At 34.9% G+C, this 26,798-nt stretch overlaps 1 protein-coding gene across 2 annotated transcripts in view; it reads left to right on the plus strand.

Moving 5' to 3' along the window:
• The window catches only part of GRID2 (glutamate receptor, ionotropic, delta 2), a 1,517,061-nt gene that overhangs the window by 949,251 nt on the left and 541,012 nt on the right, over positions 1 to 26,798 (plus strand). For both annotated transcript variants that reach the window (XM_011932743.1, XM_011932751.1), the window contains 2 exons: positions 1,435 to 1,596; positions 14,908 to 15,027. In XM_011932743.1, the coding sequence (XP_011788133.1) occupies positions 1,435 to 1,596; positions 14,908 to 15,027 (282 nt within the window). The remainder of the gene's footprint in view (positions 1 to 1,434; positions 1,597 to 14,907; positions 15,028 to 26,798) is intronic.

Genomic DNA, 26,798 nt, shown 5'->3' on the forward strand with positions numbered 1-26,798 from the left:
TTTCAGCCATTTTTGGTAGTCTATTTACTGATTATTGGGCAAAGTGGGGAGTGGCTGGGATGGGGAGTGAAAATAGTCAGTCCTAACATGTCCTTATGAGAGACAAACTTGCATTGCACGTAATGCATTGAGTGTTCAATGTCTCTTCAAAAAAGGCCTATAAGTATTATATATATAAAATGATACTTCACAAACACAAATGATTGAAGATTTACATGGTATGTAAAAGAAAACTCACAAGGCACTGTTAGGAAGTTCTTATTAAAAACTCTGTATAGCATCAGACTCTAATTGTCTCAATAGCCAGAGCTTGGTATCATCCTGTGATGCGGGTAGACTACTTTAAAAATTTCCTCTATGATTAAATATACCCCGAGGACAATCCATATACTCTCCCGTATGTTTTTAGGAAAAACCGTGATAACAATATCCTTCTAAAAATCTGAAAAACACAAATGCTTTAAGATGGAATTAATTTTCATCACTACATTGATTCCTCATTTTTTAAATTTTATATTGAGTTTTTCCTTCAGGGGAAATATAACATTAAGCAGCTTTTATTGACCTAGGATTCCTTTTGGTATTACGTTTTCTGAATAATTTGTAACTTCAAAAAATAAGCAGCTTCAATGATCAATCGACAGTATAAATAGTATCTCTGGCAAAACTTAATTGTAAGAATGCAGTTAACCTTAGCAGAAAAAAATGGCTATAATTTATTTTTCAATCTGTGTAGAAAGAAGCTAATAACATGGTTGCCTTAGAAGAAGCAAGTATTAATGTAAACACACATTCACAAACAGTTAATAGTTTATGATATTTGTGAAATCAATGAATCACAATGCATGTGTACACCTGTATAATTTTGTATAGATCCTTGATCACTATAATATTTATAAATGGTCCTATTCTTTCATTATTTCCTTACATAATCTCCATATACACAAACACACACAGTTGACTGCTTCCTTTTTATGTACCTATGACACTCATATATGAGATCAAGTTGATATTTTTCCATCTGAATAACTAGAATGCAAAAACTTAACATATTCAGAAAATGTATTATTCAGTTTGCCCTTCCAATCTTAAACCCTTAGATTCTTACCTCCTCAGAGAGAAATAAGGGCCAATGATTTTCTAAGGTCTAACACTAACAGCCTTATCTCTGTCAAAATTTCTTTCTTTCTTTTTTTAATCTTCTCTTTCACATCAAAATAAGCTGAAAAAGCAATTGAGGCATATAATCAGACAAGACTTCATTCTCAATGACAAAATTGCCCAGGAAATGACAAAAGAAACCTTCTGCTTAATAACCCAGTAAACCAGCTATCTATGACATGAACAGAAGCAGTTGAGACAATTATTTTTTTTTCCTTATTCTTGATGACTGGTGTCAATGATTCTAATGATCGCTTTCTAATGTCTTTTCAGATTTCCAACCTTTACATATATGACACAGTGCTTCTGCTTGCTAATGCCTTTCATAAGAAGCTGGAAGACCGAAAGTGGCACAGCATGGCAAGTCTGTCATGTATCAGAAAGAACTCTAAGCCATGGCAGGGTGGGCGCTCCATGTTGGAGACCATCAAGAAGGTAACTTCTTAATTTTCATGTAAAAAGGATATGGTAAATAATTATTTGACATATTTTAGAAAAAGGGTTTCCTCTCTAATATTTCTGCCAATTCAAAGCACAAAACAGTGTAATGGGGAAATAAAATATTGAAAAAGGAAAAATGTGAGAAAGTCATCAACATATAAAAAGGGGAGGCTTCCTTATTTATTTATAAGGGAATTTTATGCGAGTAAAAAAGTGTGTGGTTGAGATATACTGACTTGACTGTCACTAGCATTAGAGATACTGAAATTATTTTGATGCCTGTCACAAAGTACAAAAGACTTTTAAAAAACACACACCATCCACTAAAAAAATTAACAGTAGACTCAATTAGCACTTTTCCAGTTAGGTAATATACATGGTAAGAGATTGAATGTGATGGTCTTTAATATATCTCATGATAAGGATAGGATTCATAAGCAGATAACATGTTGCAGCATTTGTGAACTATTTGGGGTAACTGATTGCATTATTCTTCTTCACTGTCAATGTGTTGCTTATCCCGGCTGTGAATCTGTTTGGCTTAGCTACCTGTTCCATTCCCAGAAGGCAGTTTATGTTGTTTAGCTCCTCTCAGTGGTATAAGCATTCTGCAGTTTATTAGACTCTTTGTCATGTCATCCTTCCTGACATTTTCCATTTGTCTTGCACAGCCTCTTGGATTTAAAATGAAATGATTAATAAAACAAACAAATTCTCCCATACCCTTTAAACAAAGGAGACAGACATTTGGAAGCTTATATTTTTTATTTTATCCATCCTTTTTCTTTCTGCATTTATTTTCCTTTCTTCTCTGAAAACCAAAGAAAAATAGCTAGTCAAATGAAATATAAATGACCTTAAAAAGTCAGAGTAAAATATAAAAAATTAATACTAGAAGTAAGCTAGGAGTACAAAAACTAGAAGTAGAGGAAATAAATATTTTAAATAGAGAAGAGCCTGAATCTTTCTCTTGGTACTTGTATCAGTCCCTTTTCTGCTGTTCTAACTGCTTACCACAAATTGGGAAATGTATAAAAAACAGAAGTTTTTTCCTCATGGTTCTCAAGGCTGGGACGTCCAAGACCATGGCACCCACATCTGGAGAGGGTCATCTCATGGCAGAAGGGCATCACATGGTGAACAGCTGCACAAGATAGAGCGAAAAAGGGGGCCAAGACTTCCCGGATAACTAATCCACTCCCATTATTGGGCATTAATCTATTCATGAGGTGGCATCCTCATAACCTAATCACCTCAATGTCCCCATCCTTAATACCATTACAATAGCAAATAAGTTTCAATGTGAGTTTAGGAGGGGACACTAAAATCATGGTACCCCCAAAACTCATGTCCTTCTTACATATAAAATATATTCATTCTATCCCTATAGTTCCCAAAGTTTTAACTTGTTTCAGCATTAACTCAAAAGTCCAAATTTCAAAGTCTCATTTAAATCAGATATGGGTGAGCCTCACATGATTCATCATGACGCAAATTTCTTCCAGCTGTGAAACTATGAATTCAAAACTGATTATCTACTTCCAAAATGCAGTGGTGGGACAGTCATAGGATAGACATTTCTATTCCAAAACAGAGAAATAGGCAAGAAAAGAACGATAACTGGTCCTAAGTAAGTCTAAAACCCAACACAAAAAATAACATTAAATCATAAAGTCGAGAAACAATATCCTTTTATTCCATGTCCTAATTTCTGGATCCACTAGGACAGGGATTGGGCCTGCAAGGCCTCAGGCAACCCTGTTTCCGGGGCTCTGATGGACTCAGCTTCTGCAGCTCTCACAGGTTGGAGTCACACACTGTTTTAGTCCTGCAGTCCTGCGGTCTTAGGGATGGTCCCACTTCCATGGCTCCAGTAGTCATTGCCCTAATGGAAACTCTTTGTGGCAAGTCCAACCCCACATTTTTACTCAACATTGTCTTAGTAGGGGCTCTCTGTGGTGGCTTCACTCTGGAGACAAGTCTCTGCCTAGGTCTTCATGCTTTTTGCGACATCCTTGGAAATCTTGGTGCAGGAACCCATAGCCACAGTTCTCACACTCTGTATGCCTGAAGGTATAACACCATATTGATGCTGCCATAGCTTACCATTTGCACTCTACAGAGTGACAGCCCAAGCTTCACCTGGGTCCACTTGAGCCATAACTGGGGCAGCTGAAGAATGTTACACTGGAATGTGGGGAGAAGAGTTGCTACGTGACCCTGGACAGGGAGCCTATGATGAGTGCCTTGGGCATACCCCTGAAATCATTTTGCCTTCCTAGAGCCTGTGAGGGCAGCAGCAGCTTCAGAGATTTTTGAAATTCCTTTTAAATTCCTTTTAAATCTTTCTCCTATTGTCCTGATAAATAGCACATCGCTCCTTTATAACCATATTAATATCTTTAGCAAACACTACTTGACTGCACCCTTGGCATTCTCTCCGCAGAGTCTCGCTTTGTCTCCCAGGCTGGAGTGCAGTGGTGTGATCTCGGCTCATTGAAGCCTCCACCTGCTGAGTTCAGGCAATTCTCCTGCTCCAGCCTCCTGAGTAGCTGGGAATACAGCCGTGTACCACCACACCTGGCTAATTTGTTTTGTATTTTCAGTAGAAACAGGGTTTCACTATGTTGGCCAGACTGGTCTTGATCTCCTGACCTCATGATCTGCCTGCCTTGGCCTCACAAAGTGCTGGAACTACAGGTGTGAGCCACCGCACCTAGGCCTGAACATACATTTTCACTCTTTACATAGCCAGCCTGTAAGTTTTTCAAATGTTTTGTCTGCTTCTCTCTTAAATATAAACTCTATCTTTAAGTCATTTCTTTCTCTCAGATCTTACTACATACAGGTAAAAGTAGCCAGGCAGAAGCCCAAATGCTCTGCTGTTTAGAAATTTCTTCAACCAGATACTCTAGTTCATTGGCCCTAAGTTCTGCATTCTACAGAGTCCTAGAATATGGCCACAATTCAGCCAGAGTGTTTGTTACGTTGCAGCAAAGATGGCTTTCAATCCAGTTTCCAATACCCTGTTCCTCATTTCTTTCTGAGACTTCATCAGAATATCCTTTACTCTCCAGATTTTTATGAGTATTCTGGTCACAGCAAATTAAATAAACTCTTAAGAAGATTCAGACTTTCTCTACAGCTCTCTCTTCCAAGCCCTCACTAGAATTGTCCTTAAAGCTCTGCTCACAGCAGTAGTTTTTTATTCCTAGTCTGATCATTCAAATTCTTCAAGCCCCTACCTTTATGGAGTTCCAAAGTCACTTCCGCATATTCAAATATGTATTATAGCAACAGCTCCACTGATTGGTACCAGTTTTCTCTCTTGATTTGTTTCTGCTGCTAGAATATGATAGACTTTGTAATTTATTAAGAACAGAAATGTATTTGGCACACAGTTCTGGAACTGGGACATCCAAGGGCTCGGGGCTGGCATCTGATAAGGGTTATCCTAGGTGAAAGGACACCACTTGGCAAGCAAGTGCATGAGACAGAGACAAAAAGGGGACCAAACTCTTGTGACAATTAACCCACTACTGCAATAACAGCATTATTCCATTCATGAAGGCAGAACTCTCATGACCTCAATCATCTCTGAAAGTGTCTACTTCTTAATACCATTACAATGGCAATTACATTTCAAGATGAGTTTTGGTGGGGATTTCAAACCATCGTGATGTTGTGTCTTCTTTGCCAAGGAAAATTTTAATGAGAATTTTGGCTGTTATCAACAAAAGTACTTGAGGATTAAATGTATTGAATATATTGGCAGAGAAAGACTTTTCAACTGAAAAATGAATAAGTCTAATCTAGCTTCAAGGTGTTGCCAAAATCTTCCAGCCTCATCTATGTAGAGAGCTGACAGGTATAAATCCAAGGGAGGTTGTTGAACATGATTCTAATCCTGCCAATTTATTAATTCATGGTTTGGCTAGGATGCAGGAACCTGAATATATTTATTCTTCTGAAGCTTTCATACAAAGACAAAATAATAGATTAGTAGGTTGCTTAGGAAACACTTATTTAGTGAGAGGATCAGGAGGAAGGAAAGAGAGACACCATAATATGTCAATATTTCTCATGTAGAAATTTAATATATAAGATACTGCTATTAGAAAATTTATAACCCAAACAATTATTTAATACAATAATTATGAAATTTTATTTTGTGGGACTATGTGTACATTTGTCCCTCTCAGCTTCTGCCCTAGTGTCACGTTTTAAAGAAATATATCCATTCTTTGTGTCAAGAAACTCAGTTTGAATAATATACATGATTACAAGTATTCAATTTTATATTTTTGTCTCATATGTCAAATTGACTTTAAAATGGCTTTTTTTAAAAATTGTATTCCTTTCTGCATCATATGTGTGGTTTTGGTCACCTGTTTAGATGTCAGTGCTGATGATACTCCACACATCAAGTGAGAAAGAAAGTTCATTATTCACATAGAGACTCCCAGGAAGAGCAGAATGGCCCCAACCAGATTCAGGCTGGTTTGGGCAAAACAGAGGGAGTTGCCTGGGCCTTTTTGGTGACTAGAGGTTAGGGCTGGGAAAAGGTTTCCACTCATGTGGGCTGGAGATTTGAGAAGGTCCGGTTTTCCACAGGTGTCAAATAAGTAGGTGCAGGATGGTCTGTCTTAATCAGACTGTAGAGATGTGGGGTCAAAGAAAGGGAGGGTAAGGCTTAAAAAGAAGTCAGTAGCCAGCAACACAAATGAGGTTAGGCTCCTTATTACAATGGGAATATTCTAGTGATAAATTTTTTAATTACATTCAAGTAAATACAAAATGCCTATATTAAGGGCATGCTACATACACATTACAAATCTGTGTGCTGCTGCACAAATTACAAGCAAGAAGAGAACAAGTTCCTATCCCTAATTTATGTTCTTATTATGGGGAATGAAACAAAAGAATTAAAAATCATGTCATTGACATAGTAGTGTAAATGCTACTAATGGGCAAGGTTGCTGTTTCTCAGGTACTCTTGTGTACCTGAGCTTTACAATTTATTGTTTGAATTGGTAGAATAAGTGCCTCATTTTTATTCTTTTTTAAAAATTAGTGGTTAATGCTTGCATGTTAATTTCTGCCAAATATTATCAGCAGCCCTGTGCCATTGTTATTTACATGGATGTTGTATAATATTTTTGAAGAAATTATAGTTTCAAAAATGTTGAGTCTTTCCATCTATAACATGGCATCTATCCATATAGTCAGCTTTTTGTAACCCTGATTAAAGATTTATAGTGTCCTTCACACATATTTTCATTGTATTTGTTTCTACAATTTTATAGGATGTGTGTGTGTGCATGCGTGTGTGTGTGCATGTGCGTGTGTGTGTGCATGCTATCATAAATGAGATATGTTCCATTAGATTTTCAAACTAGTTATTATAGTGTTAAAAGAAGATATTGATGTTTCATATATTTTATGACTGACCTGATCAACTTTCCAAACTTATTTACTGGTTCTCTTGTATTTTTTAAATACAGATTGATATCATTGTCAAATAAAATTAGTCACTCCAATTCTAATACTGTACGTATTGACATAGACTTAAAAAGCAGCATGCAACAAGTATACTCTTAAACACACCAGGGGCATTATCTGAAAAGAGGATTTTTTAAAATTTTGTAAAGAAAGTATTCTTCTATTTTTGTTTTACTATATTATGCACTTAAGTTCTTTTACATTTTTATTAGTAACTTATGCAGTTACAGAGTAGCAAGTCACAGTAAAGTTAATCTAACCTTTTTACTCCATGTTTAGGTATAGAAAACCGATCTTCAGAAAAATTAAATGATGTACTAAGTGTTGCGTAGCTAACTAGCTTTAAATACCAGGTTTTTTGGTTTCTAATTTGGTGTCTGTATACTGTGCCATTTACCAATTTTGTTGTTCATGGCAATCATTTTTGTTCACTCTTGTCAAAGTCACTGGCTAAACATGCACACCAAGAAATTACAGGAATAAACACCCTCGGTTAATATTAAATAAACCATATTTAAGTTTTAATATGGCTTGGTTTTCAATTTTTAGTTTATTATAAGAAGCTATATTGTTGTAGCCTCTCATGAAAACTGTATTTATATATTGGGAAAGAGTTTTCATGTTGTATAATTAAATTTGTTAGTGTTATGTAACCTAGAGCAAGCTTTCAAACTTTTTAAACTGTATAAATACAATCAATAAATTTCAGCTGCTAAGGAAAAGAGTAGGAGAGGATTTCCACAGACTCCCACCACAATCAGTTCTTAGAACTACAATTTGAAAACCACTCCCCTGGGATATTTAGAAATCAATTTACCCAGTGCAGATCTACCTTCTTGGAATTAGTGCCATGTCATTGCAACACGAGTAGCCTGTTTTTATTTACAGAAGTCTACTATATTTAAATAGAAATCATTTTTCATTCTTTTCTTAGTGTTAACATTTTTAATACTGAAACAATTTCCAAGAGGGCACTTCATTCATGTATTCATCACTCTTTTAACAGGTATTTATCGAATGTCTATACTGTAGAATGTTCTGTGCAAATTTGCAAATTCTTTTATGGGATTACCCACCACCAAAAAAAAAAAAAAAAAAAAAAGAGGAAATTTAGAGACCAGTAGTGAATATTGACTAACTATACAAAGAGCTACACTCTGAGGCCAGAAACAACAAAAGGACCCAAATGTGATAAATATAGGATACTGTAGAATCTTAGAGAAGAGTGTAATGTGCTGTGGTAACACACTGAGATAGTTGCTTCACAGCCAGGAAAGACATCTGAGCCTCTGTTCAGGAATTGCCATGAACAGAAATTGCTACACCCTCTTTCTAGGGACAGCATGGATCCAATGAACAGTCATTACAAAACTAGAAATGTCTAAGTTCCTTTCTTCATGGGGCAAGTCTGAAGGGTTATCTATAGACTGGTCCATTGGATGACTTAAACTGGTATTGTATTTGCATCAGGCTTTCATTTCTTTCTCTGTCTAGTCCCTCTTCCCTCACTCCATTGCAAGTGCTCTCTCAATAGCACTTCAAATAAATCTCCTGCATACAAGCAAATCTCCATCTCAGACCTGTTTTCTTGAGAACACAACTTAGAAAATAGATTAGAAAGATTTGCATGGAACTGATAGCATCTTAATGGAAATTTGAAAACTAGCAGGCTTAGGATATATAAAGCTATGGAAGGAGGATTTTTCAGGTGGTAGAATGCTGTAGCTGACATATATATTAGAATAAATCATTTGTACAGTGACAAAAGTTGATTAATTTACCAGAGTGCAGAGAACACATAAAATTGTTTTGACTGGAAAGTGATTTAGGAAAAACAATTATTTTGTGGGTAAATGTAAGACACTAAATAATTTTTGGATAAAATCAGACCTGAATGTTAGAAAGAACACCTTTACCTCTTTCATTTAAGTTTTTTAAAAACTAAGAAAAATCTTAGATTCAAAATTAAGTGATTGCATATAAAATCACTGACCATTTTCTGTGTATTCTATATTAGTAAGTGAACTAAAATTTAATAGATCCTTAAATCAAATTCTTTTGCATTGTCTTAATTGATCAATTTCTGTTAAAAGTTTTGTAATTGTTCTTAATATGGAATGTGGGAAAACAGAAAATATCAGTTTATGCAATATTTCAAATATTTAAGTACCAGTACATTTTCTCATATTGATATATGTTGAGCCCAGCATATATCAATATGATATCTGATAGTTATCTTGATATATGTTGATACCTCAAAGAGTATTTTTTGAACTGATAAAAATACTGAAATTATACCAATTCTTACATGGTAATTTATTCATTCAACAAATATTTATTGAATACTACCATATGCTGTACTACAAGATCAGAGAATAAGGAAGGAAAATAGAAATATCAAAAATAATTACAAGCATGATTTGTTCTACAAAAGGGTAAATACCAACTGTTATAGAAATATGTCATGGGAGGGCTACGTAGGCCTGAGAGTGATAGATAAGTGAAAATGTTTAGGCTAAGAAAGGAAAATTAAGAGTATTCCAGGAAAGGAGAAGGAAGAATGTTTCACACAAATGAAATAGAATGTTTCCAGGCTTGTAGGAAAGAGAGCTCAACACACCGAAGCATCTGAAATAAGCCCAAGGCAGCCAGAATAGAGACAGAATAGAGATATGGTTTCTAATTAGCTAAAAGGGGGAAAGACCACCAAGGGTTCGATAAATGATGTTGAAATTTCCAAACTTCATTCCTTTATTCAAGGAATAACGTGACACTGAAGGTTTTTGTTTTTTTTTTTAAGATGAAGTCTCGCTCTGTCATCCAGGCTGGAGTGCAGTGGCGTGATCTCAGCTCACTGTAACCTCTGCCTCCTAGGTTCAAGTGATTCTCCTGCCTCAGCCTCTTGAGTAGCTGGGATTACAGGCACGCACCACCACACCCGGCGAGTTTTCATATTTTTAGTAGACACAGGGTTTCACCATGTTGGGCAAAGTGGTCTCAAACTCCTGACCTCAGGTGATCCACCTGTCTCAGCCTTCCGAAGTGCTGGAATTACAGGCATAAGCCACCACATCCAGCCGACACTGAAGTATTTTAAACGGGGTGGTGATAAAATCAGATTATCCCATGCCTGCCAAGTAGAGAATTCTGCAACTGCCATTGAACCAGACTGACTGCATGACAGAACACCAATGAAGAGGCTAATCCTCTTACTTAGAGAAGACCTGGTTAGGGTATGGGCCATGGGATGGATAGAAGTAGATATCCTTGAGGATATTTACAGGATTGAAATAAGGTTTGGTGATTTAACATAAGTATGTGAGGAAGACAAAGATTAAAATAATAATTCCTAGATTAATGGTTGGGACAAAATGAGCTCTAGTAAGTTGTCATGTTTGGTTTTGTGGGATTTTAAAAAGTCTGCATACTTAAAGAAATGGAGACATTACTTTTTGTGGAAAGCATTATGTATCATTTAGAATTTAGAAATCCGAAGGAAAGAGAGAGAATTTAGGAAAACATAATCTGGTTTACCACAAATAATATTGTCGTGAAATATAAGGTAGCCTTTTTAAAAAATGTGTGCAAATAAACTTTTTGTCATAGGGGATTTAAAAACTGCCATCCATGCTCTTGGAACAGACCTCTTGTCGATTCACCAAGATACACTCCAGCTTCAGGTCATTTTAATCATAAAGTAGGTAAAGTGGAATAGATTTAATTTAATTCAATTCAACATGCACTTCTGAGCAATTCACTATGATATAATATGTTATATTGAACACACAGTTTACATAGTCCAAAGGAAAAAAATATGAGACTCAAGATGAAGGTTTCAGTTTGGGTTCCGCAGTTAACTGGTTGACTAAGCCTAAGGAGCCCCTAAGATGGAGACAGCATGATCACAATGCTTGTAACTTCCTGTTTACTTCTCAGCTAGCTGTGAGTTTCTACTATGAATGACTAGTTGAGTGTATATGTATATATGCAAATATATGTATATATACACACACACAATGTTACATGGCAACTCAAATTTTCCTAGATATTTCACATAAATTAGGTTCTTTGTATTTGTCTTTTTTTTTCCCCCATCTTGTATCTTAATTTCTGTTTATCCATAAAAATATTTCTTTGTTGGGTAGAAAATGTGGCATTTTTCTTGTTAGGAGTTTTTCTCTCTGAACCTGATGCTGATGAAACATGAAGGCATCAGGGCTCCCTACTGAGTCTGGCACCTCCCAGAGTGTTCACTGCCTTGCTGGGCCCATGCTTATATTAACAGATTATCCTTGGTTCCCACACACATCTGCAGGTTACAAGGAACTTAGGAATAAGTATAAGGAAATTAGGCAAGTATGATAAATATTTGATGTCCCACGTGATCCTCCAAAAGTAATTCTTAAGTTCCTTTGTTATTTCCAGTGTAGGAAAAGATCCTTCTTCATCATAAACAGAATGACATAAAGTCTCAGTAATTTTTTTTTTTTTTTTACCTTTTCCCCAACCTTTCCTAGCCATAGGGGAATAATACATTTTGCCTTTTAGAAACTCATTGTCCAGTGGTAAATTATTCCCAACCTCTGATTCTCCTCTTTTAATTTTTCTATTCTTTGCCCTCGATATTTAATGTCTGCTGGTATTTATATATCAAGTGGATGGATGAAATTAAAACAAATTTTATTTCATATTTTTAAAAAGATTTACTCTGGCAGCAATTTTTACTGCCAATTTAAAGGACATTTAGAAATTATTTGTATGTGTTATTCATACTACCAATGTCCCATTAGCTTATATTGTTGAAAATCTGCTGCATCACCAAGAAATAAAAAAAATACAACCATGCATGCACAAAAATAATGACCATTCATTACCCCTTGACCAGCACACATTTTCACCAAGGCTCTGTTTTCAAGGTTAATTTGAGGATAGATAGAAAAAAGCTTTAAAGCGCTGGAATTTTCTATGGCAATCAAAAATCAGAGAGGTTAGGTCTGGGTGATATAACAATAGGTTTTAGTTAAAAGGTTTACTTGCTTGAAATACTGACCTCTCCGTCATCCCTGACATCTTCATGAGGGAAGGTTTCATTGATTTTACATGCCAACAGCTCATTAGGAATATAGCATAAGGAAAATAAATTACAAAGTCAAAAAGTTGAGCAAGGTAAGTAAACGCTGTAGCAAACTCAATGCAAGTTCCCCGATTTATTGTTTTCTGTACCTTTTTCAAGTAACTAAGTCATTCAGTGGAAGATAAAGTAAAGGATAAAGGCATGACTTGGAGTGGCCACGTAGGTATTGATTGAGAATAATAACACAACACCAGATTAGTCTAGTGCTCAAATGTGTAAACATTTTAGGGTTATGGTAGTCTTTATGTAGCAATCATGTTGATATATGATATATTTTTCCTAGAAATAAGCTACTAAAACAGAAATTTAAGATTCTGATATAATTAGAAGATATTATTCAGGTAGATGTGTGGTTATGGACAAGAAAAACCTTTATAAAATATTCTGAATACAAGTAGAACTTTTTGTAATAATATAAGCTATACTTGTCAATCAAATTCCTACAGTATTTGTCATTTGGAGATACTAATGATAATAAGATGCACTGCACTTCAGTCTTTAAAATATAATTGGATATTTTGAGATATTAATAGTGAGCGCAGACTGGAATAGATTGGCAAAAATCAGATACATTGCCCTTATCAAAAGTACAGGCAAGCAAAGGGCGCAAAGCAGAAAAAGTAGGAGACATTCTGCGTCGTTCCCCAGGTTCTTTCTTCCCACACTGGAAATGCTGATTCTGTCTCCAAGGAGGGTTTCGTAGGTTTACTTCTCACCACAGGGAGGATTTACATTATGAAACATTTCCATTTTTACCCTAAAAAATGTAAAGCTTCAGGACATTTTCTGAGGAGCCACAAACCATCAATCCGTAGATGTTGGGTTTATTTACTACAGTATTTCTTTAGCCTGGGATATCCTGCTAAGGGATTTCCCACCTAGTAAATATTACTAGTCTATTTACCTGGAGTTCCAGTTGTCAGGAATTAGACCCAACCTTCACCCTCAGTTGCTGCCCTGTCCATACACCAGGGAAAGGAATGAATACATTCTAGACCAGCTGCTTTAACTTTTTCCTCCCCAAACTAACCAATGAAATGTAACTGAGTTGAGATTTGCAAAAATATTTTCCAAAGCCATCTAAATATTTAAGCATATAATAATTTTTGGCAAACCCAGTGAATTTTAATTAAAAAACAAGATTATGCCAACAATTTCTATATGAACTAAAAATCCTCCAGAAATAAAGAATTAAGTAACAGTGGAAGTAATGATGATAATAATCATAGTATTTAAGCTCTCACCACATGTCAAGAACTTTTCAGTATTCTGTACATGAATTATAAGAGTCAGAATAATCTTCTAATGTAGGCACTATTATTTTCCCATTTAACAGATCTAGTGATTGAGGCATAAATGAAATGGCTTAGCCTGGTTTACACAGCTAGCAGATCCTGAAGCCATTCGTGAAACCCAGGAAGTGTGACCTATCTTCTTGACTGCTAAATCATATATGAAAAGAGTATTGACATATCAAATCCACTAGGATTTTTATTAATAAAACTAGATAATAGTTTGGCTGATTAGGGAATAATAGTGAAGAATTAATTTTGTTGATTATTACTGTTATAAAAATACAATAGATTAAATATTAAAATTAGTGATTCAAGTAGGAAAACATCAATCAAAAATAGTTTATTGAATTCATCATGAACTTTGCATCAGGTGATTGGGCTACAAGGCACAGATGGAGTAGAAGGAAAAGCAAGCAGCATAATATTAATACCAGATGGAAAAGGCTGGAAACAGAGTTGCAGGTTATGTCAAGTGAGATATATTTAAATACCAACATCTTAGAAGTGATAATTAAAACGATTTACAAAACTGAGATCATTTGTTTTCTAAATAAATGTCATTACCAGGCCAAAATTTTATGTTAGACATATTTTAGCATTGAAGTGACTGGGAGTGTGGTTTTCATTGGTAAAATCCTAAATAATATGAAGGCTGATAAACTAAACTGAGAAAAGAATGATAAACAAGAAAGAGAGAAGTATGACCTACATTGCCATCTGTTGGATAAATGAACATCTGTCATGTTGAATGAAAGATGAAGCTTGGAATTCCCAGTGAATCTCAACAGCCAGCACTACCCGTTAAAAGCAAAAACAGCTTTCAAGCCTAATTTAGCTTTCTTTTATTTTTGATTTGGAAAATATATTTAAAGAAGGTGCAAAATAATAAGCTTCTAATAATCTAGAAACCATGGATTTTAAGATCCCCAGGTATAATTTTAGATGAAATTGGAATGGAATTGTGCTAGAACAAAGAAGATGTTGATACCTATCTTAAATAGATTTTATGCACTACAGAAGCATCTTGTTTTCTGACTCATGGATCCATTCAAGTCACAAGGTATGGTGGCAAAAACTTGAGCCTGAAATTTAGTCTGAGCTCTAACATGGTTTCATTTTGAGAAGTCACTTGACTTTTGGGGTCTAAATTTCTGTTTTTATGAAAAATAGATGAGGTTGGATTAAGGAATTTCCAAAGTTAGTTCAACTGTACTCCTGTTTATGCTGTGTACCTATTTTAAAAAGCAGTCTGTTAAAATTGCATACTTTAAGTATTATTTCATAGATAGAAGTAGAGTTCCTAAAACTTCCTTTTATGTTTATTTATTTTTTTTACTTCTGAAATTTTACATCAGTATCTGTTCTCTCCTTTAGGGTGGAGTTAGTGGGTTGACTGGAGAGCTAGAATTTGGAGAAAATGGAGGCAATCCCAATGTCCATTTTGAAATCCTTGGAACCAACTATGGAGAAGAGCTTGGCAGAGGTGTTCGCAAAGTAAGATAAGACACGCTGATTAATATGCTTTTTCCTGTACTATGGTTTTGCTTGATTGTTTTCCATGCAATATGATCACAGCACCCATTAAAGTCAATATTGTAGTTTGAAAGAGAAAGCAGGGTTGGGGGGAAATTAGGCATTGAAATGACTTTAAATATTTATTTACCAGAAGTATTAAGCAAGAAATTCAATTTCTGACTTAGAATAATGTAAAGGAAAAAAAGTAATCTGAATCTTGCCTAGGGAAATAGCATCATCTTTCATTTGTTATAATAATAATTTTTATAAAATAGTAAATTTAATATTTATACAATTTATAGCTGCTTGATTTTTAACTTGCATCATGTACAAAATGAGAATAAGAGCTTGGATAAATTTCATATAGTAAGACAGAAAGTCTACTGCAAGATGTGACATTACAGTATCTTACCTTCTGTGTGTGTCATGTAATATGAAGAAAATAGTTTGCAGAAAATGAACTCTCGTTGTATACTACTTATCACATGTAAGAAGAAGCTGAGTGCCAATAGTGGTGTTTCATGAAATACTGGAACAATAACTTTCTCAAGGAGAAATACAAACGCCCTTATATAAATGATGTTTTTATACACATACACACACACACACACACACACACACATGTGTCTCATATATATGATTTGGATTTGCTGTATATATATATATAGCAAATATGCATATATATTTATATATACAGCAAATCCAAATCATGTATATATATACACACACATGCACACATATATATATACACACACACACATATATGTGTATATATACACACATATATTTGGTAGGGAAATATATCAAATCATATATATATATTTGGTAAGGAAAAACCTAACATAATTGAGTGTATATTGCAGAGCTGGTAACCGTAAATTTCTAACTGTCTAAAGTTGACTGCATTAAGGGTAAGAGGTTCTTCAGTAGGTATTTAATACTGAGATGTAAGATGCAAAACAACCTAGACAGAATGGAGTGAGGAGTTATTCGCAATACAAATTTCTCAATAAATTCATGCTAATGTGGATGAAACTATCTTGATGCATTTTAAATTTTTGTTTTATAATGAATAATATGAAATATATAGAAAACTGCATAAAACTCAAAGTTTAGTGAAATTATTTTAAAGGAAAGAACTATTACTACGGTCAAGAAATATAAAATAGCCAGGATTCTCAACACTCCCATATGCTTCTCTCGGATTACAGTCAGACCATCCTTATCCATAGGGTAATATTTAGACTGATTTTTATGATGCTAATTTATTTGCATTTAAAATATATTTTTATCACCTCTGTTTACATTCTTATATAATTGTTTTGTCAATGTCTCAACTTATGAATGGTCTCAAGAATGCATATATCCTTTTTTTCTTGCTTCTTGTGTTCAACAGTATGTTTATGTTATTGATCCTTGTTACTTGGAGTGGCAGTTTATTCACTTATATTGCTGTATTGTTTTCTGTTGTATGGATGTGTCCCAAACCACTACAGTTTCCATTTTTAGACTGCTGTAAGCTGCTGTTACAAAAATTCTTGGATATGCATCTTGGATACTTTTATGCTTGTAGGTGTATTTCTGTAGATTTTGTATCCAGAGGTAGAACTGCTGCAATACAAGAAACCATATCTTGAACTTTTACCATATAACATCAAACCCATTTTCATAGTGATTTACTAATTTACATACCACCAGCAGTGCAGGCATTGCCCCACATTCTAATCAAATCTTGAATGTGTAAGACTTAAAATTGTATTAACTTATTGGGTGTATATAATGATGTATCCTCATGATTTCCATTTCCATTTCCCTGATTATGAAAATGTCTGCATCTTTTCCTACATATTTAGGCTCTTCAGATGTTTCTGAGTTAATTGCTCATTTACTTTGTTTTTTTTGGCTATTTTTTGGAGGGGGTGTCTTTTGCTTTTTATAATTGATTCTAGAAGTTATGTATATATTCTGAATTTGAGTGTTTTATCATTTAATTTTTTGTCAGTTTTGTTTTCCTCTCTGTGGATTTTATTTCAATGCCATTTGTAATATCTTTAAATTTAGAAGAGCTATGAATTTTCATCCTTATTATTATTGCTGTTCAGCATTATCTAAGAAATTACTCCCTATCCCCCAGAGTCATGAAGATATTATGCTCAATTATGTTCCAGGGGTTTTATAGTTTTGTCTTTCAAAGTAATGTCTTTTATCTTTCTAGGAGATTTTTTTATATATGAGGTGAGAAAAAAGTAAAATTTTACTCTTCAATACTCTTCATTTGTTTTATTGAGATATAATTTAAGTGCACAATGACTTAGAGCAATCGCATTCACCAGTTGAACCACTAACAAGGTCATGTTACAGAATGTTTCTGTCACTCAGAAAGTGCAATTATTCCTGTTTTTATTCTGAGAAGCACGGACAGTTTGCTTGGTCTGAAAGTTTATATAAATGGATAATTAGTATTTACACATTTGTGTCTTTTTTCTCTCAACATTTAAGGTACATTCTTATTTTCATGTGTCAATAATTTTGCTCGTTTGTCTTTTAATTTATATTACTGAGTGGCATTATAGTCTATGAATGTAATATGGTATCTTCTAAAATGTCATTTTCTGTTTGCTGCTGTGTATACAAATAATATCGATATTTTATATTGATGTTATATCCAGCACTCTTGCTCAGACCTCTAATTCTGATAATTTATCTGTAGATTCTCATGAATTTTCTGCAAATTGTGTTGTCATTTGCAATTAATAAGAGTTTTTGTCTCTTCTTTTGTTATTTTACACCTTCTAGGGATGATATTGAATGGAAATAACAATAGTAGGTATTTTTGGATCGTTATCAATCTCAGAGAAAAAACGTTCAACACTATACCACTATACTACTATATATGTGTATATTTATAATTAACTTAGATCAGTTTAAGGAAGCTCCAGACATTCCTGGGATATTTTTATATAGAATTATTTATACATATATAAAATTATAATTATGCTTATGTTTACATAATATTATTTGATTTGCTACCACCTTGCATAAGGGTTTTATATTGATACTTATGAATGAGGTCGCCTAAAGCTGTCCTTTCTGTTGGATTTTGATGCTAAGGTATGCTGGCCTAATTTAAATGAGCTAGTAAGGTGAAGCATAGAGAATCGTGTCTAGTACATCACAAGAAGTTGTGGTTAATTTTCATTAATGAGTGAAATTTTTAGTAGAGGAGTAATGCCATATGTTTATAGCAACACTAGAAAAGTAAAAAGAAAAAAAAGTGAATATTTTGGGTAGTAATTAAATGGCTTTCTGAAGTTTTGGGGAGAGATTTTTTTACAATGTAAGAGATTTGAGTATATTTGAATGCTCACAGACCAACCCAGTAGTGAAGAAGAAAATGAAGATATAGGAAAGAAAGGTGATCATTGATAGAGAAACAGTAGGGGAAAAGAGAGAATTGGATCAAGAATTAGACAGAGTTCTTAACTGTAGATACCGGGGAACATTATTTTCCAGAGTGTTGAGGGGTGGGGGTAAGAAAAGAATTCTGTGTTTGCAAGCAAGTCTTTATGTTTGATGTTAGGAAGTTAAGATAATTGTTAAGAAATAGTCCTTTCGGCCGGGCACGGTGGCTCAAGCCTATAATCCCAGCACTTTGGGAGGCCGAGACGGGCGGATCACGAGGTCAGGAGATAGAGGACCACCCTGGCTAATACGGTGAAACCCGGGAGGCGGAGCTTGCAGTGAGCTGAGATCCGGCCACTACACTCCAGCCCAGGCGACAGAGCGAGAATCTGTCTGAAAAAAAAAAAAAGAAAGAAAGAAAGAAATAGTCTTTTCTTGGAGAAGTAGGAGGCAAGATTATCTTCTAATTGGGAAAATGTAGCAGAAGGCATTGGCAATAGTGAGACTGGAGGTTTAACGACAGTGGAGAAGTTTCGAAATAGCTGCTATGGCAAATAGGAGAGGTGACTAGGGAATACTGAAGAAATGCCAGGCAGGGCTGTTGGCTCACATGAGGCTAGAGATCAAGAAATCACTGTGGTACTAATCTACACAGTTGTGTATGTTTGTCCAGCAGCATTGAGCAGACTGAATAAATTTAAATTAATGTAGACTTAACGCTTCATCAGGTTATTTTTGTTTTGGGTTGTGTTGCTTTGTGTTTGATAGCAGTACAACGAGGCAGTGAGGTTAAGAACATTGACAGGTGATGGTTGAAGTGACAAAGCATAAAATCTAAACTGAACATGAATGGCAATGAAGAAAGGAAGAGTCTGTATAACAGAAACAAAGTATGGCTAAGAGGTTACTGTGTCTTCAGCACATCTGAAGAGCTTGTATATTAATATGGATGAAATGAGAGAGCTTCAGAGCCCGAAATTATGGTTGGGGAGGGAGATAACTGAATTCATAATCCTAAGGCTGAGTAGGTTCTAGGCACTCATCATGGGATGTTTATGAGGGTGGCAGAGGAGAGCTTCATTTAGCCTTCTAAAATCAGTGCCATTTAACCAAGTTCTGAGGTCAATATAGCTGCCTCAACTTGCTCTGAATTCAGAGTCTGTAATGGTTAAATCTATGCCACTAAAATGATAGTGAATCATACACATTAGATTACATCTACTTTGTCTTTAAGTAATAACTCCTGTAATTATTTCATTGTTAATGTTCCTATGCCCCAACTCCCAAACTGGGCTGAAACGCTCCTGTGAGCTGGCACTATAGCGGTATTGTGAAAGGCACTATAAATATTTACTCTATGGTGCCTTGTATACCTTTGACACTTGAAAATTTTTTTGCATTGTTTTAAAAATTTAAGCATTCTTAATTTGGAAATTTTTATTTTTATAACTCAATTATTTTTCTACTAAGCTGCAATTTGATTACTACTTTTTTTTTTTAACTCCAGATCTAGCGTTCAAATAATTTAAAAAGTATTATGGACTAATTCGTAGCTTGCCAGCTCATTTTATAAATGAGGCGGTTCCTTTGCATAGGTATTAACACATGTAATAATGTGTTCAAAGATACTTATCAAAGGAAAATAACACCACACAAATAACTGCAGTATAGATTTACCAGATGTGTGTCCAAAATGAAGGTTCCACTCCCAGTTTCTCCATGTCTCAAAAGGAGTGAATGGTTTTCCAGTTGACTAACTGTCAAGTTGTCAGTGTTGATTCTGCTGCCAGTGGCTCAGTGTATACAAAGCCTGCAGCCTTATCACCTCAAGCAGGGGTACTGTCAGGTCTCATAAACTAAACAGGGTTGGGTCTGCTCAGTGTTTGAATGTGTGATGTACCAAGGATTCATAGTCCCAACTTTTGGGCTAGTCTCTGCTCTCTTGGCATTGTATGAATGATGGTTTCTTTTTTTTTGAATTTGGTGAGAATGTGCAAGGGATTATTTACTTCTCACTGATGTTCATCTAAATTAAGGACTTTCTTACTTTGATAATTTTTACATGTTCTTTTTCTTTGTCATAAGGTGGTACTTATTTAGTAGATAGTATATCAACATGTTAGCACATTGTATATACCCTTGAAGATAAATTCAGGTAAAACTCAAAGTCAAATTTTGAAATCGTTAAGGTTTTCTATACCCTTAAAGTTTGCCCAAGAATGTTGTTATTTCTGTTTCTGTTAATCACTATATAGAATTTCTAAAAAAAAAAAACAATTTGAGTAAAAGTTATTATAAGAAGACACAAAAAGTAAAGACTAAAGTAAATAACTCTACATTAAGGAATCAATACATGTTTTTCATTAGAAGAGTTTTACGTAATGTTGTTTGCTTATTTGTCTGATTTTTCTTTGTTTTGTTAAGTTTGCCAGTGCTGCTCACATATTATTGTAGACTGAATTCCAGTATTAAAATTTAATACTCTAGACTTAATGTCTTTGAACTTCATCACAAACAGGGAATAAAGCTAGGAAAAGCTGATTAAAGCTGGTTTCACAACCAATCTTAATTGCGTTGTAATGCTTAGTATCTTCATAAAAGTGTTTTCTCATAAGTTGGTGAAATAAGATGATACGGCAGAGATATTTTAGCTCCTAGGTACAGTGGTTTCTCAGATATACTTAGAATCTTTATTCAGGTTCTCCAGGTTTAAATTCACAAAGTCTACAACTTTGTGTTCTTGGGCAAACCTAATGTACTGCTTTGCAAAGGATATTATATTATATAATATATTAAATAATTAAATAATATGTAATCTATTAAAAATACACCAATTTTTAATGGACTAAATCTTTAATTGCTTTGTACTTATAAGGAGGAGAGAACACCTCTGCTTTCAGATAGCCAATGATTAAATATTGCACTTATATTCAGCATTTTATTTGTATTCTGATTCTGGAATATCTAAAATGACATTTATGTTTTGGTAATGCCCTGTTTTATGTTTTCTTAAAGCACTTTTTGCAAACTGATGCTATATCAGTCTTTCTAATATAAAACCCAGTTGTAATTTGAGCCCATAATTGGAAAATCTGCCATAGTTATTTACTGTCATAGTTCTAACAATGAATTCATGTCTTGGAAGTTTTATATAATAGAATCTAGAAAATATTGTGAACTGACAACATAATTATACATATAACTCTCTTCTATGTGTATATGTAAATCTAATTAACTTACTTTTTTATAATTTGTCTTTCCCGTTACAATGTTACTTCATGAGACAAGAACTATGTTTTCTGTTGTATTCCTAATGAATGGCATATAATAGATGCTTGTTAAGTATTTAATGAATGAACTAATGAATACATGTGCATACTGATGTAAGAATCCATAAGATTCTTCTCTGCATTGGTAAGTTTAGCAACTTTATTTTTCTTTCATTTACGTGAAACATAATTATTTGCATTTAAATTAACTAGAATGTTAGTGGGTGTTACACTCTTTATCCTCCATTCCTATCGGAGTTGGGCACTTGATCACCAAAAGTATAAACAATGATTTTAATGGTTAAGCAAGATATATGTATAAATTTGTTTGCAAGAATTTGTATTGAATAGGGAAATAGTGGGTATTCAAATTGATTATTACAAGTAAAATGGAAATACCCATAAAAGTACAAGTTTATTCAGACTATTAGTATTTGTAGGTTTAAGATTATTTTCTCACAACGAGACTACATTTAACAGGCTGTAGTGGGAAAACGCGTAACCTTTGCTGTTAGACATACCTGGGTTGAAATTCTGCCTCTGGCACTTACTGATTGTGTGATCTTTGGACTTCAAAGCAAACTGAGTTTCAAGTTCTGGAATATGTGAATGTAACACATGTAACATATGAATAATAATACTTATCTCTCAGGATTTTTGTAAGGTTTAATTGAAATTATGTTTGTAGCTTACACAATAAGAGAAAATTAAAAATAATACCTGTTAAGAAATATACAGGAATTAATAGAATTCATTTTCAACCCAACACAAGAAATACAAAGTCTAGTGGCTATTCTGACAAGAAGCTGCTATGTGAGATGGTGAAAGTAATTTAATTTTAGATGTGGTTGACAGAGCATTATACATGACAATCACAGTGATAGCATGAAGCACTAACTTTTTTGTTTCATTTAATGTCCTTTATGACTCCAAAATTCTACAAGTCTGTTAATCAAGGCTTGAGAACTATAATATCTACAGTTGTATGGAAATCTAATGACAGAAAATCTGGTGGTAAACATAGCCTGAATAAATCCAGTCTGTATAGTTTAAGCCCATAATTGGAAAATCTGCCATCTTCATTTAATATCTTAGTTCTAACAATTAATTGTGTCTTGGAAGGTTTATATAATAGAGATAATCTAGAAAATATTATGAAGTAGGGCCGGGCACAGTGGCTTACGCCTGTAATCCCAGAATTTTGGGAGGCCAAGGCTGGTGGATCATGAGGTCAGGACATCAAGACCGTCCTGGCTAACATGGTGAAACCCTGTCTCTACTGAAAATATGAAAAATTAGCCAGACATGGTGGCGGGTGCCTACAGTCCTAGCTACTCGGGAGGCTGAGGCAGGAGAATGGCGTGAACCTGGGAGGTAGAGCTTGCAGTGAGCCGAGTTCACACCACTGCACTCCAGCCTGGGTGATGGTGTGAGACTCCTTCTCGGAAAAAAAAAGAAAGTATTATGAAATAATAATATGTTGTGAACACAACAGCTTTTATTTCTTTATCCCATTCTCCTTTATTTATAATATATAATCACGATACATTTAGCTCCATCGGCTTTTATTCTGATATGTCTTCAAGAAAATAGCTTGTACCATAAAGTCATGAGACAGATATGCAGTCTAATACATTCTAACATTACCATTGAGTTAGACTCTCAAAATTGTTGATCCCACTGGTCTCTTGATGGGTAGGGAAACCCTACACTCTTAAAAAGTATATTCTGTGAACCAAATTGTTTCAGCCTCTTAGCGAGCCCATCTGATTTCACTGCAGAGTAGAGAAAATAACCCATATCTGCTGATGTTTAGGGTTACTCTGAGCTTCTGGAAATGTTAGCTGCTGGTTGATTGAGAATAATTCTGGAGTTCTACCTCAGGTAAGCAGCATTCACTGCCTCTTGGAGAGAAAAGAAGCTATATCTTCTGGTGGCTGGGATGATGGCAATCTCTCCAGAGTGGAGCAAAGATGACTGATGGGGTACAATTCTGTGTTCAAGTTTTGGTCGAAATAGGAACGACTTTTCTAGAAAGACTATAAAATCTGAGCTGTTTGCTTGTTGTGATGGTTAATTTTATGTGTCACCTTGACTGGGCTAAGGGATCCGAAGATAGCTGGCAAAACATTATTTCTGGATCTGTCTATAATGTATTTCCAGAAGAGATTAGCATTTTAATTGGTGTACTGGGTAAAGATTGTCTCATCCATATGGATAGGCATCATCCAATCTGTTGGGGGAACTGAATAAAACAAAAAGGCAGAGAAGGGGTAAGTTTGCTCCTTTAAAATTGTTTAAAATGGGAAATTCATGTTCTCTTGCACTCAGACATGACACTCCTGGTTCTCAGGCCTTCAGACTCCAGCTGGCAATTGTACCATCAGACCCCCAGTTCTCGGGCCTTACACTCAGACTGAGACTTACATCATTGGCTCTCTTGTTTCTTAGGCCCTTGAATTTAGACTGAAACTACACCACTCACTTTTCTGGTTCTCTAGTTTCCAGATAGCTAATCTTAGGACTTTTTAGCCTCCATAATTATGTGAGCCAATCTCTCATATCAAATCTCTGTATATGGTATATGTTTGTATTTAAATATATATTTATATATACATATATTCCCCTGGAGAACCCTGACTAATACCTTGGCGTGAATTATCTTACCATGTTTGAGGAAAGAGCTAATTGTGAGGAATTTAGCTTCTATTGGCCTCCAGACTCTCAGAGAATATTCACAGACATGAATGTGCTCATAAAGAGACCCAGAGAGTTTGTGGTGTCATCTCTAGACCACATGCTTAGGATTGGTTGGATTAGGAGTTCAAGACTGTGTCTGATACAGAGGAGGCAAAGTTTAGTTTCCTTCCTACTCTGCTAGACAGCATCCACAGTGGGACACACTGGAATCTGCATCACTCCAATATCTAACAGATACACACACACACACACACACACACACACACACACACACACACACACCCCAATGAAACTCCAATCCAGCTCAAACTCAACAATATGATGTGGTGGTATTTACCATCCTCTGAACAACCTAATTCCTAATTTCAACCATTAGTGGTAACTAATGTCCAGGACCTAGTACTATGGTAATAATGATTAAAAGAAATTATATTAGGAATTCACAGAATTAAGAAGCATTTTCTCACATGGGTACTCTCTTAGCAAGGTCTCATTGTCACGATTTAATTTTAAGTAGAAAGATAGTGAAGGTTTGTTTCACAGAAATTGCATGAGTAGGCAGACAGAGATAGGAGAAACTCAAAGAGTAAGCCATTCACCCATTTATATTGGAAACCTACCACAGACAAATTTATTACAAATCCCAGGGGCTTTTCATGACACCTCAAATTTTCTGCTTTCTCTGCTCTCTAAATTTCTCTGTAGTCTGATATGTATCTTGCTCTCTCAGGCCTATCTGGATGCCCCAAGGGGATTACACATTCTCTTTTAGCAGTAACTAGGTTTTATATAATTTAAATTTGAATAGTTTTGAGCATTAATTTCACAAAATTTACTAATAGAAGTTTCATAGTTCATTTATTTGGCAGGGGATTGACTGTCATTCAAACTAATGAATATTATGTCCATGTGAGTAAGGCATAATTTGAATTGTAATAATGGCTTTAGGTTACTACTGCTTGTATTGCCTCCGTTCTGTCTGTTTTTTCCAGTAATTTTATTTTATTTCTTAAACAGGACACTTGACCCATTGGAACTGTTTAGACATGACTAAGTTATTAGTCCTAATTAAGCTATTCTATAGTGACAGAAAATCGATTGATACTTGTTCCTTTGTTTTTGATACAAACAACGGCATTAAGGAAAACTTTTTTGAAACTTTGGGTTGGCTGGGATGTATACTCTTGCCCCTTTTAAGAATTCTGCTTTCAGTGTTCTGCATATGGCTAGCCAGTTTTCCCAAAACCATTTATTAAATAGGGAATCCTTTCACCATTGCTTGTTTTTGTCAGATTTGTCAAAGATTAGATGGTTGTAGTTGTATGGTGCTATTTCTGAGTCCTCCGTTCTGTTCAAATCATCTATATATCTGTTTTGGTAGCAGTACCATGCTGTTTTGGTTACTGTAAACTTGTAGTATAGCTTGAAGTCAGGTAGCACGATGCCTCCAGCTATGTTCTTTTTCCTTAGGATTGTCTTGGCTATACAGGCTCCTTCTTGGCTCCATATGAAATTCATGAGTGAACTCCCATTCACAATTGCTTCAAAGAGAATAGAATACCTAGGAATCCAACTTACAAGGGATGTAAAGGACCTCTTCAAGGAGAACTAAAAACCACTGCTCAATGAAATAAAAGAGGACACAAACAAATTGAAGAATATTCCATGATAGGAAGAATCAATATCATGAAAATCGCCATACTGCCCAAGGTAATTTATAGATTCAATGCCATCCCCATCAAGCTACCAATGACTTTCCTCACAGAATTGGAAAAAACTGCTTTAAAGTTCATGTGGAACCAAAAAAGAGCCCACATTGCCAAGACAATCCTAAGCCAAAAGAACAAAGCTAGAGGCATCATACTACCTGACTTCAAACTATACTAAAAGGCTACAGTAACCAAAGCAGCATGGTACTGGTGCCAAAACAGAGATATAGACCAATGGAACAGAACAGAGCCCTCAGAAATAATACCACACATCTACAACCACCTGATCTTTGACAAACATGACAAAAACAAGAAATGGAGAAAGGATTCCCTATTTAATAAATAGTGCTGGGAAAACTGGCCTGCCTTATGTAGAAAGCTGAAACTGGATCCTTTCCTTATACCTTACACAAAAATTAATTCAAGATGGATTAGAGACTTAAATGTTAGACCTAAAACCATAAAAACCCCAGAAGAAAGCCTAGGCAATACCATTCAGGACATAGGCATGGGCAAGGACTTCATGTCTAAAATACCAAAAGCAATGGCAATGAAAGTCAAAATTGACAAATGTGATCTAATTAAACTAAAGAACTTCTGTACGGCAAAAGAAACTACCATCAGAGTGAACAGGCAACCTACAGAATGGGAGAAAATTTTTGCAATCTAC

The sequence above is a fragment of the Colobus angolensis genome, unplaced genomic scaffold (genome assembly GCF_000951035.1).
Source record: "Colobus angolensis palliatus isolate OR3802 unplaced genomic scaffold, Cang.pa_1.0 Scaffold123, whole genome shotgun sequence".
Classification (NCBI taxonomy): domain Eukaryota; kingdom Metazoa; phylum Chordata; class Mammalia; order Primates; family Cercopithecidae; genus Colobus; species Colobus angolensis.